At 45.1% G+C, this 16,594-nt stretch overlaps 1 protein-coding gene across 1 annotated transcript; it reads right to left on the reverse strand.

Annotated features, from left to right (window-relative positions):
• Positions 1-1,920: 1,920 nt before the first annotated feature.
• Positions 1,921-14,730, reverse strand: GRSF1 (G-rich RNA sequence binding factor 1). Its single transcript, XM_081020925.1, has 10 exons — positions 14,285-14,730; positions 10,595-10,751; positions 9,326-9,481; positions 8,508-8,651; positions 7,525-7,660; positions 6,536-6,711; positions 6,282-6,403; positions 5,341-5,476; positions 4,396-4,482; positions 1,921-3,209 (listed from the first exon to the last, which is right to left on the reverse strand). The coding sequence occupies exons 1-9, from the start codon at positions 14,579-14,581 to the stop codon at positions 4,421-4,423; spliced, it is 1,386 nt and encodes a 461-aa protein (XP_080877051.1). The 5' UTR covers positions 14,582-14,730; the 3' UTR covers positions 1,921-3,209; positions 4,396-4,420.
• Between the last annotated feature and the right edge of the window lie 1,864 nt (positions 14,731-16,594).

Here is a 16,594-nt window from a genome sequence, read left to right on the forward strand (position 1 = left end):
GGCAAGGTGATTGAGCGGGTGGTTGCTGAACAACTCCAGGCATGCCTGGAAGAAACGGACCATTTGGATCCCTTCCAGTCGGGATTCAGGCCTCATCATGGGACTGAAACTGCCTTGGTCACGCTGGTCGATGATCTCTGGCGGGCTGGAGACAAAGGTGAGAGCTGTTTCCTAGTTCTGCTGGATCTTTCAGCGGCTTTTGATACAATCGATCATAACATCCTTCTGGACCGTCTAGAGGAGCTGGGAGCTGAGGGCACTGTTATACAGTGGTTCTGCTCCTTCCTCCTGGGCCGTGTTCAGAAAGTGGTGTTGGAGGATGAGTGTTCAGACCCCTGGGCTCTCACTTGTGGGTGCCTCAGGGTTCTGTCCTCCCATACTTTTTAACATCTACATGAAGTCGCTGGGAGAGATCATCAGGGGGTTTGGGCTGAGTGTCCATCAATATGCAGATGATACCCAGCTCTACCTCTTTTAAATCAGAACCAGTGAAGGCAGTGAAGGTCCTGGAGGCGGTTGGAGGATGGATGGCGGCTAATAGATTGAGGTTGAATCCTGACAAAACAGAAGTACTGTTCTTGGGGGACAGGGGGCAGGCTGGTGTGGAGGACTCCCTGGTCCTGAATGGGATAGCTTTGCCCCTGAAAGACTGGGTGCACAGCCTGGGAGTCATTTTGGACACACAACTGTCCATGGAGGAGCACAGGTCAGTTCTGTATCCAGGGCAGCTGTCTACCAGCTCCATCTGGTACACAGGCCGAGACCCTACCTGCCCACAGACTGCCTCGCCAGAGTGGTGCATGCTCTGGTTATCTCTCACTTGGACTACTGCAATATGCTCTATGTGGGGCTACCTTTGAAGGTGACCCAGAAACTACAACTAATCCAGAATACGGCAGCTAGACTGGTGACTGGGAGCAGCCGCCGAGACCATATAACACTGGTCCTGAAAGACCTCCATTGGCTCCCAGTACGTTTCCGAGCACAATTCAAAGTGTTGGTACTTTTAAAGCCCTAAACGGCCTCGGCCCAGTATACCTGAATGAGTGTCTCCACTCCCATCGTTTAGCCCGGACACTGAGGTCCAGCGCCGAGGGCCTTCTGGCGATTCCCTCACTGTGAGAAGCAAAGCTACAGGGAACCAAGCAGAGGGCCTTCTTGGTAGTGGTGCCCGCCCTGTGGAACGCCCTCTCATCAGATGTCAAAGAGATAAACAACTACCTGACATTTAGAAGACATCTGAAGGCAGCCCTGTTTAGGGAGGTTTTTAATGTGTGACATTTCAATGTATTTTTAATCTTTGTTGGAAGCCACCCAGAGTGGCGGGGTACAAATAAATTTATTATTATTATTATTATTATTATTATTATTATTATTATCTTAGTGTAAACCCATTGAAATAAATGAAAATGGCTGTTAGGTCCATTAATTCTCATATGACTTAAACTAAAGCATGTAACACGGTCAACATGTTGATGTACACAACAACTGCCTGTTCCACTTTATTTTAACAAGGGAGCTTTTCACTATGCATTTTAAAGTGCATAGTCCGTGGCTGCTTTTGTATTTCAGCTGATACCAAGAGTATTAGAAACACAGGGAATTGGCAAACCACTTTTGATGGAAGGCTCTTGTGCTCAACAGCTCAATAACACAGTACCTTATATTGTGGCAAACTTGCCTTGTAGACGAAACTATTTTTATGGAACTTTTTGTATCTTCTAGTTTTCTATAAACCCTAGCTGCACTACTGATCATACACAAAACTGACCAACACATTTACTTTTGAAAGTAGCTTCTGTGTACAATCAGAAGAAAGGTGTGGTTCTTAGAGGTCTTATGGTTAATGTACTGGTATTGCCTTTGAAAGCTGTGTTGAAATGTGTCAAAACCAGATAAAGAACCCTGAAGCACAGTATCTGCATTAAGAAAAAAAAGCTTTCATTTATTAAGAGTAATACATCGACTTGATCAGACAGGCAAAACTAATAAGCAATGTTTAACACCTACTTGTCTAACACCTACTTGTCACTATACTTAGTGGTAGCAGCAGCAGTTGGGCTCAGCTTCACCTATCAAACTTGCTGGTCTCTACTATGAAAAGAACAGATTTATACAGAGGGGCCAAAAGCACCTGGCGATCTTTAATCACCCATCTGAAAATCCTTTCATTGCCTAGCTAGTTTAGTTGAAAAGCTGAGGTATGGGCACTTTCTGCATATGTTAGCAACCATACACTTCATATTCATCTGGGATTTGGCTGCACAAGTATAATGCTGGCAACGGTCTTATCAGTCCTCTCGCATGTCCTGGCAGAACCAAGCAAGGTAATGGTAAATCCAAACCATTCACATGGTAAAAATCAGTTTTCATGTAAGGAATTAGTTGGATCCAAGGGCTGTTGCATCAACCTAACCATCTTCCTAGGATGAAGACTGACTGTATTAAGTCTTTACCACTAAACTGCTAACTTCTGAGTTAAATGTTAATACAACTGAAGCTACTTATGGAGAAATAGCAGTTTCTTTATAGTCAGTATTCAGCACCCTATCTAACATCTGACCCAAAAGCCCCATGTGTGCTCTGCTGAGCATATGCTGCAATTCAGCTTCCCTATCCTAGTCAATATTAAGGGACTTTCTTTGGGCAATTATCTCCCCTATGGGGCATTTCAGTCCTATGGTGACCCACAGAATTCCTACCATGAATTACTGCATCAGAGCAGTTCTGGCATTAAGTTCCATGCAACAGACTGGTGCAGATGTAACACTGTTCTACCTACCACCGATAAGCAATTGGCAGCAGGCTACAGAATCTCACATGTCTCCCCCTAACTTTGTTTAACTGTTGAGTTGGCACTGAAATCAGAGCCCACGTCTATCTTGCTTAACCACAGGGAAACAATCAGCAACGCATATGAACCATCCGTGCTTTAGAAACTGATATTTACGTGACCCTGTGTGCATCACAGCTTGGCCCCCAGTCTACCAGGACATGTAACAAGAAGCATAAGGACAGTTCAACTTTAATTTTGGTTTTAAACAGATCCCGCACAAACGATTTGTAGGGTTGCAGCTGCAGCTGCTAGATTTACTTTGAAAGGCAATTCAGGAGAAAAAGTGTCCTTTAGAATTTATCCTTGCTGGTTACGGGAACGCCTATATTCCAGCTCTAGGAAAATGTGCAAATGAAATGCATCTTGATTTATCCTGTTGGGAAAGAGGGTGCTGAATTAACAAATATGAATGCAAATCATCCTGGCCCAATACCCTCCTCTTTCTTTAGCTCTCAAATGTAACACAACAGTAACATGCTGGGTGTCTTTAGCATTTGGAGAATCTCAACAGTCCTTATGCCTGCAAATACAGGCTTAAAAGACTATGAGAGCTATAATTAGCAGCAATCTTAGCCCAGGGAGGTTTCCAGTAGTCAAAGAGCAAAGGTCTCTCCTTTCCAGGATCAGCAAAATTATACAAAAAAATATGTATGCAGAATTTAGTTTTTAACTTTCTTTTAGCACAGCAGACTTAAATCCTGAATATGAGATCTTTTATTAGTGCTGCTCTAAATTTGGTTGACTGCTTTTTTTTATTATAGCCAACTCTACCACAAGGTATTTAAATAGAGACAATGTTCCAAAAAGTCACAATTTACGTAAGAACAGAGAAGAGATTACAAAAGAAAAACAGAAAAAGAATTATTGCTTCCACTAGAAAATACCCTTTCAATTTTCATCCTGAATGCAGGAGCATAAGTGGGGCAAACTTCCAACACTTCCAGTAACCTGATCAGATAACAGCATGCACAACTTGTTCCTGTATAGGCTTCTCAAGGCCATTGCACATGGTTACCTCATGAAAATCCCATAATAGCCACCAGTTCCCCACTACCTTACTTCTCTAATATTGTGCCATTATTTACTGTTTGCCTTTAAAAGCCTTGACTTAAACTGAGTAACACCCCATAGGAGAATTTGCACCTTAAACCAAAAGGTTTAAGCCTGAAATTGCACACTGTAATGGAGAAAAAAGACTTAGCAGTGGTTACACATCATCATGGCTGCATCCTGTCTCTGAGATCAGAGACTGCAAGCCTCTGAATGCCTGTTACTGGGGAGCTGGATACCCTCATGACCTCCAGAAGCTTCTGATTGGCCACTCTGGGAAACAAGATGCTAGACTAAATAGGTCTTTGGTCTGATTTACCAGGGCTCTTCTTGCATTCACATTTTGCCTATGATCTCCAAATTAGAGGACTTGGGCTGTATATATTGGCAATGATTTGAATCTGGGAAGTTTTAATTCACTGCAACTACAGATTGGGTTATCTCTACAGATGCTTACTTGACAAACAGTCTGGTTTCCTAGAGAAATTCAAGTTTGCCTTAACACTCACCTATACTTTGGGAATTATGCCATCGTCACTGGCAACCATTTTTTCTGCTTGGCGATGAATTCAGGAATAATTCAATGTATCTATGCTCTGTAGGAGAGAAGAACAGCTTTAACTTTCCGTTCATGCTTTGAAATGTTAGTGCAGGAAAAGTTTATGCAGCAATGCATATCACTTATCAAGCACTACATGCCACCATTTACCTGATACCTACATTACTGACCTCAGTTTTTCCAGAAAGCCAGTTTACAGCAGACACAGCTGCTTAAAGTGATCCCTCCACAGCTGTGTAGTGACTTCTGGAACTGCAAATGAACAAGACCTGCCTGCTTTTGGAAACTGCTAGACATATACTGATGTGCAATGTCATCCTGTAAGGATTCCTCACTTGTCATCAGTGGCTTTGCAACTATATATGAACCATGATTTTACTAGGCTCAAAAGGCACGCACAATGCATCTAATACTTTAAAATGCAGTATTATGTTAGGTTTTAAAAACAGAACAGGTTCAGGCATTATGTTGCAGAAATGGTTTTCTCTACATCCACTCACCCCGGCAAAGCAGCTTGCAACTGGGATGATCAAAAGTGCAATCTTGGATCCCAGCTTTTCAAAAGGTTTTTCCCCATTCGCCCCACTGCAAGACCTCTTGCTCTCTCTAACTATTTGCACAACTGGATCATTTGAATGCTTCTGGAATCTTTTCTTATACTGACTCAAGGCAGGTGTGGGAAGGGCAAGATAGAGAACCTGTCATCTTTCTGTTCCCGGCAGTTTACATCAGAGGAGGACGTCTTCGCAAGGAATTTTTAAAGTAAGGAAAAAATATGTACCTTCTCAAAGGGCTCTTGCTATATACTCTTCCTGCTTCTGGTTTGACACTGCTGTGCCTCAGCAGTCCCCTTCTAATCCTGTGTCCCCGGGGAAAATGCAGGAGTTCCACTTACGCACGTTCGACCTGTTCTTGGCCATGGCTGCAATCGCATCTTCGTGTGTCTCAAAGTGAACATCCGCTTCCCCCGTTGCTTTCCCGCTTGAATTATATTCCATAGTGATCCTCACCGGTTTCAGGGGAGCAAAGAACTTTAAAGAAAGGCATGTGGGGTGAAAGTCAAGATTTAATTATCAAAATGTGAAAACCAAGACCGAGCAGAAGCAGTGGAATTACTGTTCTATATTTGAGACTAGCAGTAATGTGTTAAAAGGTCTTAGCTGCTGTCCAGACATAATAAGCCAAATTGCTTGTTGCACAAAGCTGGACCTGTTCCACAACTGAAGCTTACACACTTTGCATTGTCATCAAAAAGCTACTTTGGACATGTCCTGCTGAAATTTTACTTGTTTTCTTTAAAAGTGCAGGCCATGCCATACCCAAAACTGCTTTTGCAAAGATCCTCAGTTCAGAAGCTGTTCATCGTGTGAGATTGATGTTAAAGAAAGATAATCTCCACTCTCTTTTCATGCACAACTAAGTGGTTCTGAGCATTTTCCTAAAGGCCAGGAATCAGTCACAATCAAGATGGGGAGCCTAATTAGTACTGAAGGAGTAACAGGCCAATAAGCCCAATCCTCAGGGCTGTTGAATGTGAATATTAAGGTGTTACCATTCACTGTCTCAATCCTCTCCAACACTTAAAAGTTGAAATAATACTCTAATGTGCTCTTGATTTTCCTGGTGGCACAAGCTTATTGGGAACAGGTCACAAGTAGTGGCATTCAGGAGAGAAGTGCAGGGATGAATGAGTTTTAGCAAATTGTTTGCAGAACTGCTTCAGGCTAATCAGGACTTGTAAGTTTCATAAGCTAAAATTCCCATTTTGAATGATAAATACAGCAGTTCCTAATAAAATTGTTCAGGATATTTTAAATGATCTTACCCCCTACGTACATTTATAATATCTTGTGCAGTTGCTTGAAATGGCAGACCCCTCAAATGAACAAAGTGAAGCGAGGAGAAACTCCCAGACTCCGACACATCCCGAGGCTTTTCAAATGCTTGCTTAAAAACTTCTGTAAAGTGAACAAGGCCAGAATGAACATGTGCAAATTACATGTGTGTCCTGTCTGCCTCTCTCCAACATGTGGAGGACATAAAGAGGCAAGTCAAAGATATCTCAAATGATAAGTATTGTATGGACTTACCATTTTCTTTATCACTTTCATACGTAGCAGTCGGTCTTAAGGCCTCATTCAACTCACTTTCATCAAAAACAGATTCGGAATCTTGTTTCAGAGTGGGATAGCCCATCATCTTGCCCCGGAAAAAGCCATTGTGTGTTCGAATTTCACTCTTTTGGCTTGGGAATATTTCTATGTATCTATAATGGGTTTTTTTTTTTTAAGTGAGAAGAGTTAGATCAGGATTGATATTTACCATTTGGTAAATTTACATTTGTGTATTTACACAAAGGCTCAGTTCAGACAACAAGCTCCTACACTACTACCTTTGCAAAAACCAGAAACAGACAGACAGAGGAATGGATTCAAATCTACATAAGAACTAAACCAGAATGTAAACCCAGGTCTGTCACATTCAAACCACAATTAACCTATGTGTCGAAATTATGGTTTACAGGGAAAGTTCAAGCCTTCGTTTGCCAGCTCAGATGTAAGAGCAAATAGTTAAATGCAAATGCAGAGAAAACTGGAGCGTACGAGGGGATGAGGGAGTATACAAGCTCAATGTTCATTCATGTAATGCAAAACCATTATTTATTACATGTGAACTAATTCAGAGTATTTTCTATCTCTCTCTCATTTATTTTCTTGGCAAGCTTATAAAGCAAGTCAATATTATTATTCTCATTTAAAATGACAACAGGAGCAGAAGATAAGACCCTGTTGAAATCTACCATGTGAAATCCATGACTGACACCAGAATTCAAACCCAGGTTTCTCTAGTCCAATATCCACTGCTAGCTACTTAAACACACAATACTGGAATGTATATATGTAGGTACATATTATCACCCTCTCTCAAGTCCCATCCCTTCTCACAACAACCAATCCAGCATAATGTTTTGATTGGAGGAGACAGCATACATTCAACTTCCACCTGCTTTTTTTTGGAAAAAAGTTTGTTTTAAAAATATATATCCACCACTCCTCTCATGGATCCAATAGCAACATACCGGCTCCCAATTTCCTCCTTATGCTTCAACAAGGCTTGATTAGCCATCTCAGGGGTAGCAAACACCACAAATGCTTCTCCCGTTTTCCTTCTTCCCCTCTGGTCCATGACAAATGTTACGTCGACTATAGTCAAACCTGCAAAAGAAGGCATTTCAGTAGCAGCAGGGCACATTTTTCTCTGTTCTTCCTAAGAGGAGCAAAATGAGAACTCACGCTCCATGATAAAATTGCACATCAAAGGCTGCCTTAAATATAGTGGCACTAACACTTTAGCACTTGGTTCTTGTACAATTTACAAACTGATGCAAAAATGTTATGGATCAGTCTCAAGAGCCTGAAGCTAAACATACATGAAACAAAAGACTCTCCTGTTTCTACCTGCATCCCTTTTGACCTGCTCCCATTCAATTTAAATACACACACACACACGAGATATGCAGGAGGCCCCCTAGGGCACTTGTTCATACAGCACAAAATTAGATAAAGCAGATTCAATATGATGGTATGTCCAGCTTTGGTTCACTGCCAGGTGTCAGATTGTACCTAAATGTGAAACAATGCATCCATTTAATTCTACCCTGTGTGACAAAATATCACCACCACTAAAAACAATTTTCTGAATTATTCTGATACTTGACTCTTCTGGAAAAGAACAATTCCACTAATGCTATCAGACCATCCTTGTATCCTCATTATCAGAATTCTTCCTGATCTGATCTGAAAAAGAATTTACTCACAATTCTTCCTGATCTGAAAACAAGAAGTTTCTAGCCATATCTAAACCTGCTTCTGCATCTCTCCCCCCCCCCCAATTTGAGTTAACTTTTCCTGCTCACCCTAGAAACCCCATTTGACATCTCCATACCAGGTGTACAACAAACAAGATTCTTCTAAGGTGATTTTTTTTAAAAATCCCCATTTCATTAGATGACACAAGCTCACAATCACTTGCTCACAGAATCGCTACTCCACGCAGAATCACCTGAGAAGAACTCAGAAATATCCATTTCATTGCAGCTGTAGGGAAGGCCTCTCAGTCTCACCACTCCATCGTTTGTCACAGATGTTGAACTGGAGTGCAAGCTCTTCATGATGGCATCAACATCCTCATTATGTATTTCGAAAACTGCATTGGAAAAACCCCCACAAGAAGCAGCGTTGAATAGTGCTATGAGTTATTGAATCATACTTACCGTATTTTTTGCTCCATAACACTTTTTTCCTCCTAGAAAGTAAGGGGAAATGTCTGTGCGTGTTATGGAGCGAATGCCTACAGATGGCGGGGGGATCTGCTGCAGTCGTGAGCAGAGGATCCATGGTTCCCCTTCCTTCCCTCCTCCATGGTTCGCTTTGCTCGCTTTGAAACAGCAAAGTGGGAGAAGAGCCGCTTAGTGGGGAGAAGAGAGGGACAGAGAGCCTGGTTACAAAGCACGGATCCACAGGATTTTTGCACTGGGTCACCCCAAATTCACCATCAGATCACATAGCATGTCCATGGCTACAGCTTGCACCAAAAAAATCACGCACCCACTGTTGCCTGGGGCCGCAGTGGTGCAAAAACGTGGTTACAAAGCATGGATCCACATGGATCCTCAGGATTTTTGCATTGGGCTACCCCAAACTCACCATCAGATCACATGTCTGTGGCCACAGCATGACCCACAAAAATCATACATCCACTGTTTCGTTTAGAATATTTTTTTTCTTGTTTTCCTCCTCTAAAAACTATGTGCGTGTTATGGTCAGGTGCGTGTTATAGAGCGAAAAATACGGTAATCCTGAGCAAAAAAAGAAGCTTACCTTCCACATAACGTTGACCCAGATATCGTCTGTGCTTGTCCAAGGCGTTTTGCACATCCTGTTCTGACTCCAGTTCAACCAAAGCATCTCCTCTGCGTTTGCCATCTCGGTTTAAGAGGAAGTGGATGCCATTCACACCATTTCGAATCTTGCTGCCTACAAGGTTATTAAGTAGGCAGATGAAGGAACTTCAGGTGCCTTCTTTTCTGATTCAGATGCAACGGGACATTTTGATGTTTCATACCAGAATGCCACTAAATTCCCCTACACCAAAGGAACAAGGCCTGAATGAGGTAGCCCTATTTGGATGACTGTCCAGTATCTCCAGGGTTGTATTAAAAGCTCCAAGGATTCAACAACTCCACTCAGCTACAGAACTGGGAATTCAGTATGTTGGCACATCTACTGCTACTTTTAAAGATGCTCTTCCATGGTGTGCCAAGTTACTTATAATCCCTCTGCACTTATTAAAACATATAACAATGATTAATTGCTTTAGCCAATAAATACGCCTAGGGAATTGTGAGCTTCTGAAAATAGCCATTTTACAGGCTCCACAACCAGGAGAAGCTCTACAGAAATGTAGGCGATCAATACAGTTCTGAACAGATTCAACAGAAGTACACAGTCCCAGACATATTGTGCCAGCATGGAAATCTAAACTTAATTAATTGGTTAGCCAGAACTCCTGCATAGTTCAATTCAGCATATGTGCCTCACATTAGTGTATGTAGCCTTATTTACTGGAAACATTTTTATCCTGCTCTACAGCTGGAAAGGCTCTCAGAGCTGCTTAGAGATCAATACAAACAAATATGTTTCCCGCCCTCTCATGGGTATGGGGGAAGCTGCCTCCTCCTAAATGAAGCAAATAAATAAAAATACTTAACTAAAAGTAGAAATTGTAGAAAGATTTTGACAGATTTTTCTGAGCACTTGGGGTCAAAGGAAAGTAATTTAAAACAACTGTTGTTGAGACATTTCATTCTGAATCTGCTAGACAGAGCCAAACAGAGGATGATGACAGGTGGGTGTCCTGCCCTCCACAACATAAATCCTAGCTGTGCCCATGTGCCCTCTAGCTGAAAGAGAGAAGCTGCTTTAAGTGCACTGCCTCTCCCTCCTGGCAGCCCCAGTTCTGACCAGCCTCCCTGCCCCCCAATAAAAAAACCCAACATGAAACATTAAAGCATGCATTTTATGTGATTTGTAGTCCAGACCCTTAGCCACGTCACCATGTTGGTTGGTTAGGGGAAAAAATGAAATTACCTGAAAAAAAGTTGAGAACATCTTCCTCGGTGCAGGAGTAAGGCAGACCCTGGGCTCGAATAAGATACACATCATCTTCCTCGCCACGTGACTTGGTTGGAGATGGGTCATACTCTGAGAGAGGCGGATATTCATCATGAAATGGAGGGCTGTGCTCCTTCAAAGAGAGAGTTGTTGTTTCAACATTATATTTGTAACTAAACATATAATCAGGGCACAATTTATGAGTCAGGAATATAGATATCTGCCTCATGCCGAGTCAAACTATTGGTCCATTTCAGCCAAGCCATGCCCACCTTCACTACACCTGACGCCATACACTGGAGGAGCACTACTTGCAGGGCTTCTTCCGCACATGAAATCAGCCGATTGCTTGCAAGGTTTGTTTTCAAATCACATGGGCAAAAATAGGTCACCTGACATCACTGCAATGTGACAAGTAGACTGAAGCATCCTGTGCATGTCCCATGCAGGGACCAGATTGCTTAAAAAGCACATGTGATACTCTAACATGGCTCTGAGGCATGTCCTCAATGTCACAAGTGTGTCTCTTCAATGGGATGGGAAATTTTCTCAGCACCAAGATGAAAACACATTATGATCTGGATGATGAAAAGAGTTTATGTTACATATTTGCTGAGAGCATATAATAAATAAATAGATTATTATTATTAATATAATTTGAAAGGAAAGCAGAATTGAAGGAACAAGGGCGGCATCCTTGATTACTTCAAATGACTCTCAATCAAGAATGTTGATTACAATTGCTGCTTTAATCTTAAGTATGCACAAAGAGTGGGGGGAAATAAACTTTCCTCAGTTACTAGGACCACGTGGTGAAGCAATGGGTACCTAGCTGAATTTGGATATTTTCCCTTAAACATCTGAGGGCCAGGGTTAATCAACAATTAGGTGAGATTGAGGACTCAGCTATATAGCTGCAAATAAAATGTTTTAAGTGTGTCTGAAGTGCAATATGCAATGTGACACTAGATGGTGAGCCTTATGGAAAATTCAATGTATTTCTAAAAACGCTTTTTTAAAAAAGGATTTTCAGAACGGTTTTTATATGAGTGCAGATTCCACCTCACTCACATACTGGCAAATCTAGGCTGCCCAGTTATAGATGATTGGGAGGTTTTGTGCAACAAACCCACTTCTCCAAAATATTTGATTTTTGGTGATAAGCAAAAAACTGAAAAAATGCACTGGAAAGTGCTGGATAACACTTGCTTTGATGCAACTGCCATCTAACTTTCCCACAAACAAATCAGAATAAATGCCCATTGAATGATCACGTCTTCTAATCTCTCTGCAAACAAATCCAACAAACCTATTCAAAAAATAGGTTGTCTGGAAGTACCTCCAGTGTCAGCAAAGCATATTTTCATCAATTCATGAATTGGGTATGTTAGAGATAAAGGCTCCTAACAAAACTGGTGGATGAAGAAACAAGAAGGCTGCATGGCTTTCTCCAGAATTTGGAATATTATAGTTAGAGATGTGGGTAGGGAACTGGGATCTATTACTTATTTAGTTATTAATTTATATGCCATTCTTCCTTCCAAAGGTGTTCAGGGTAGCACCCTCACATTAGGGGGTCACAGCTAGGCAGCCAGCAGTGCTGTTTTTTGCATGGCCAGCACATACTTCCAGGTGTCCAGCCACTGACCATGCCAGGTCAGAAGTAGGACTCCAGTACGCAAGGTGCCTTTCCCATACAGCAGATCCCCTCTCCCCACCTCACCCCAAATGTAAGAATGCTCAAGAAGCTTCTGTAATATCACAGAAACTGTTGTCTTCTCGTTGCACTAGAAAGGGCAATGGGGCGACCTGAAAACCCAGCAAACAGCACCCAGGTTTCCTTCCCATCTGGTCAGCTCCAGGAGAGAAAGAACACAGAATATCATGGTCAGAAGGACCGCCCTCAAGCAGCTTGGTTGGGGAGAGAATCCCCAAACCTGCTCTGGCTACATAATCCGGTCACCCCTGCAGCTGCAGTTTAGGAAGACAAGTGGTTTCTTCCCAGTCCTTCAGAATACAGTACAGCTTCGCCCCAGGAAATAGGGGGGTGGGGAGCTTCTTTGTTGGGAAGAGCAGGCAATAGCTATGGGATCAGCAACCTTTTTCAGCCGTGGGCAGGTCCACCGTCCCTCAGACCTTTTGGGGGGCTGGACTATATTTTGGAAAAAAAATATGAACAAATTCCTATGCCCCACAAATAACCCAGAGGTGCATTTTAAATAAAACCACACATTCTACTCATGTAAAAACACCAGGCAGGCCCCACAAATAACCCAGAGATGCAGTTTAAATAAAAGGACACATTCTACTCATGTAAAAACACGCTGATTCCCGGACCGCCAGTGGGCCGGATTGAGAAGGCGATTGGGCTGCATCTGGCCCATGGGCCTTAGGTTGCCTACCTCTGCAATAGCTGAAAGCAGCAACCCCCCAGAGGTCTCAAAGGACAGGATCACTCTGGAGATCACAAAAAAGCTTCTCCCATAACTTGGATTGAAATGCTACCCCCCCAAAAAACAGCAACCCTGTTACAAGGCCTCTACACCAACGTGAGTCTTTATTTGCGTTCCTGTGCTTTTAACTTCTTGTATGTTTCAGATTCTGGCTGTGTTCTTTTTTCCTTTTAGTGACGATCTCACTGTTTCATCTTGCAAGATGCAAGATCTTGTGCAAAGCGCTTTTGAGGGTTTTTTGTCATACAGCCAAGCGGCATATAAACCTCAGGAAACCACCCAGACCAATAACATCAGTTTAAAAGGTACCCCTGCCCGTAAGGGCCAGTCTTGACAGACTCTAGGGTTGTGAGCTCATCTCACTCTAGAGGCCGGGAGCCAGCGCTGTCCGCAGACACTTCCGGGTCACGTGGCCAGCGTGACGAAGCTGCTCTGGCGAACCGGCACCAGAGCAGCACACGGAAACGCCGTTTACCTTCCCGCTAGTAAGCGGTTCCTATTTATCTACTTGCACCCGGGGGTGCTTTCGAACTGCTAGGTTGGCAGGCGCTGGGACCGAACGACGGGAGCGCACCCCGCCGCGGGGATTCGAACCGCCGACCATGCAATCGGCAAGTCCTAGGCGCTGAGGTTTTACCCACAGTGCCACCCGCGTTCCCCTAACATCAGTTTGGGGGAGCAGTATTTTGGCTTTGTGTATGAATATATGTACGTATGTGTGTGTGTGTGTGTGTGTGTGTGTATGCGCGCACATACACGTGTGTATGTATATGTGTGTGTGTATGTGCATGTATGTACACACACGTGTGTGTTTGTGTGCGCACGTGTGCGTAAGTTAGCAAAAGAAAGCCAAAGCTACACCGTCCACAGAGAGCCCGTCCCAATTCCCACTCAGCCATAAGGTGCGTGGGGTGACCTTGGGCCAGAGTCTGTCTTCGTCACACAACCCCCCAGCCCACCTCAAAAGGGCCGTCGCGAGGATAAAAAAAGGCACCACCCGCCCTGCACTCCTCGGGAGCAAATGCGCGAACACGATCCCCTGTCGAAGGCGGGGCGGGGTGGGGAGAGAAAAACACCACAAAGCGGTACAGAAACGAAATAAACAGCATTTCTCTCACGCGCACACTTTGGGGAGGGGGTGTGTGGGGACCCATTTCCCAAAGGCGCCCCGAAGTATTGGGGGGTGGCGGTTCCCCGTTTCCCCTCCCCTTACCTGGCTGTAGCATCTCCCCGCGAGGGCCGGAGGCAGCAGGGGGCTCCTCAGGGCGCCGAAGCCAGGCAGAGGCCCGGCGGAGCCAGCGAACCCGCGGCTCTGCGTGGCTGCCCCGAGCAAGAACAGGAGGCGGCGGCGGCCGGAGAGGCCGAGGGAACCGGCGGAGGGGGCGGCTGAGGAGGAGACTGAGGCGGCGTGGCGCAGCGGCAGGCAGGCCGCGCCGGTCTGGCGGCAACTGCTGCAGCTACAGCCGCAGCCCCGGAGCAGCGCGCCCAGCACCCAGCGCGTCCCGGCCATGGGAGGAGGCGGAAGCCCCGGCGTCGTCGTGGTGGTCTCCGCGGCTGCCGCTGTCGTCGCCGCTACGAAAGCCTGAGGCACATGCGCGGAGGAGGAGGCGGCGGCAAACGGCCTGCAGCGGAGCCACGGCGGGCAGGGAGGAGCTGCGTCAGGAGGCGGCATCCCAGGAGGCCCCTCGCTCGCTCGCTCGGCCCGCCCCTCACGCCGAGGCCGAGGCCTGGGCCTCGCGTGAGGGAACTTGGGATGCGAGAGGGCCTTACTCCTGGCAGGCGCAGCGCGGCCGCGGCCGGGGGCTGAAGCGAGGCCTAGCGCTGTGAAGGGGACTCGGTTCTCCTCAGAGCGGGTTTATTTGGGGGTGGGGGTGGGCTCAGGAGAGAACTTCCCCCGCAGCTTTGGGGAAGGGGGCCGACCACTAGAAGGCCCTGTTGGGCCCCAACACCTGAGGGAATCGTGCAATGGTAGAGTTGGAAGTAGGGGAGCCAATGCAGGCTGAGACCCTACCTGCCCACAGACTGTCTCGCCAGAGTGGTGCATGCTCTGGTTATCTCCCGCTTGGACTACTGCAATGGGCTCTATGTGGGGCTACCTTTGAAGGTGACCTGGAAACTACAACTAATCCAGAGTGCGGCAGCTAGACTGGTGACTGGGAGCGGCCGCCGAGACCACATAACACTGGTCTTGAAAGACCTACATTGGCTCCCAGTACGTTTCCGAGCACAATTCAAAGTGTTGGTGCTGACCTTTCAAGCCCTAAACGGCCTCAGTCCAGTATACCTGAAGGAGCGTCTCCACCCCCATTGTTCAGCCCGGACACTGAGATCCAGCGCCGAGGGCCTTCTGGCGGTTCCCTCGCTGTGAGAAGCCAAGTTACAGGGAACGAGGCAGAGGGCCTTCTTGGTGGTGGCACCCGGCCTGTGGAACACCCTTCCACCAGATGTCAAAGAGAAAAATAACTACCAGACTTTTAGAAGACATCTGAAGGCAGACCTGTTTAGGGAAGCTTTTAATGTTTATAGGTTATTGTATTTTAGTGTTTTGTTGGAAGCCGCCCAGAGTGGCTGGGTAAACCCAGCCAGATGGGCGGGGTATAAATAATAAATTATTATTATTATTAGGGGCCAAGGTCCCGTCGCGATCCCCCCTCAATAAAATATTTGAGGGAGCCGGGCCCCCACCCCAGAGTTGATGGGCATTGCCATTCAAAGGGTGTGTGTATCTTGTGATGGATTAGGTGGTGCGGGGCTTACCTGCCCCCCCCTATTTTACTCAAGTTGGCGCCCCTGGTTGGAAAGGACCTCAAGAGTCACTTAGCCAAAAAAAACCCCAAGATAATGTGGGTTTGTTTGTAGGGTGCTGAAGGGCCTTTGCTTGACTGATGCTAGATTAGAAGGTGCATTTCTGTTTGAGGACGCCTCCGATTTGGGTAGTCGTTCGAAAAGTTTAAACTGCCAACAAGAAGATCAGTATTTCCGCTAAAGCGAAAAGCAAATGACAACCTTGGATATACAATTCCAAAAACATGAAATGAGCTATACAGTGGTACCTCGGGTTAAGTACTTAATTTGTTCAAGAGGTCTGTTCTTAACCTGAAACTGTTCTTAACCTGAAGCACCACTTTAGCTAATTGGGCCTCCTGCTGCTGCCGTGCCGCCAGAGCACAATTTCTGTTCTCATCCTGAAGCAAAGTTCTTAACCTGAGGTACTATTTCCTGAAGCATATGTAACCTGAAGCATATGTAACCCGAGGTACTACTGTATATTAATGCTGGTGGTCAACAAAAGAGGTTTAAAGAATGTCTCAAGGCAAATCTAAAAAAATGTAGTATAAACACAGAGAATTGGGAAACACTGGCCTGCGAGAGCTCTAGTTGGAGAACAGCCTTTACCAAAGGTGTCATGCGCTTTGAAGACGCTCGAACTCAGGACACAAGGGAGAAACGTGCTAAGAGGAAGGCACACTTGGCAAATCCACACTGTGATCCACTCCTGCCTGGAAACCAATGTCCCCACTGT

Source organism: Podarcis pityusensis (assembly GCF_964106645.2).
Source record: "Podarcis pityusensis genome assembly, chromosome: 9".
Lineage (NCBI taxonomy): Eukaryota > Metazoa > Chordata > Lepidosauria > Squamata > Lacertidae > Podarcis > Podarcis pityusensis.

Coding starts and splice junctions, on each gene's coding strand:
- GRSF1 (XM_081020925.1), bottom strand. CDS start 14,581: ATGGCCGGGACGCGCTGGGTGCTGGGCGCGCTGCTCCGGGGCTGCGGC. Junction 10,752..14,284: donor CGGGGAGATGCTACAGCCAG/GTAAGGGGAGGG, acceptor CTCTCTTTGAAG/GAGCACAGCCCTCCATTTCA. Junction 7,661..8,507: donor TATTTCTGAGTTCTTCTCAG/GTGATTCTGCGT, acceptor CTTCTTTTGCAG/GTTTGACTATAGTCGACGTA.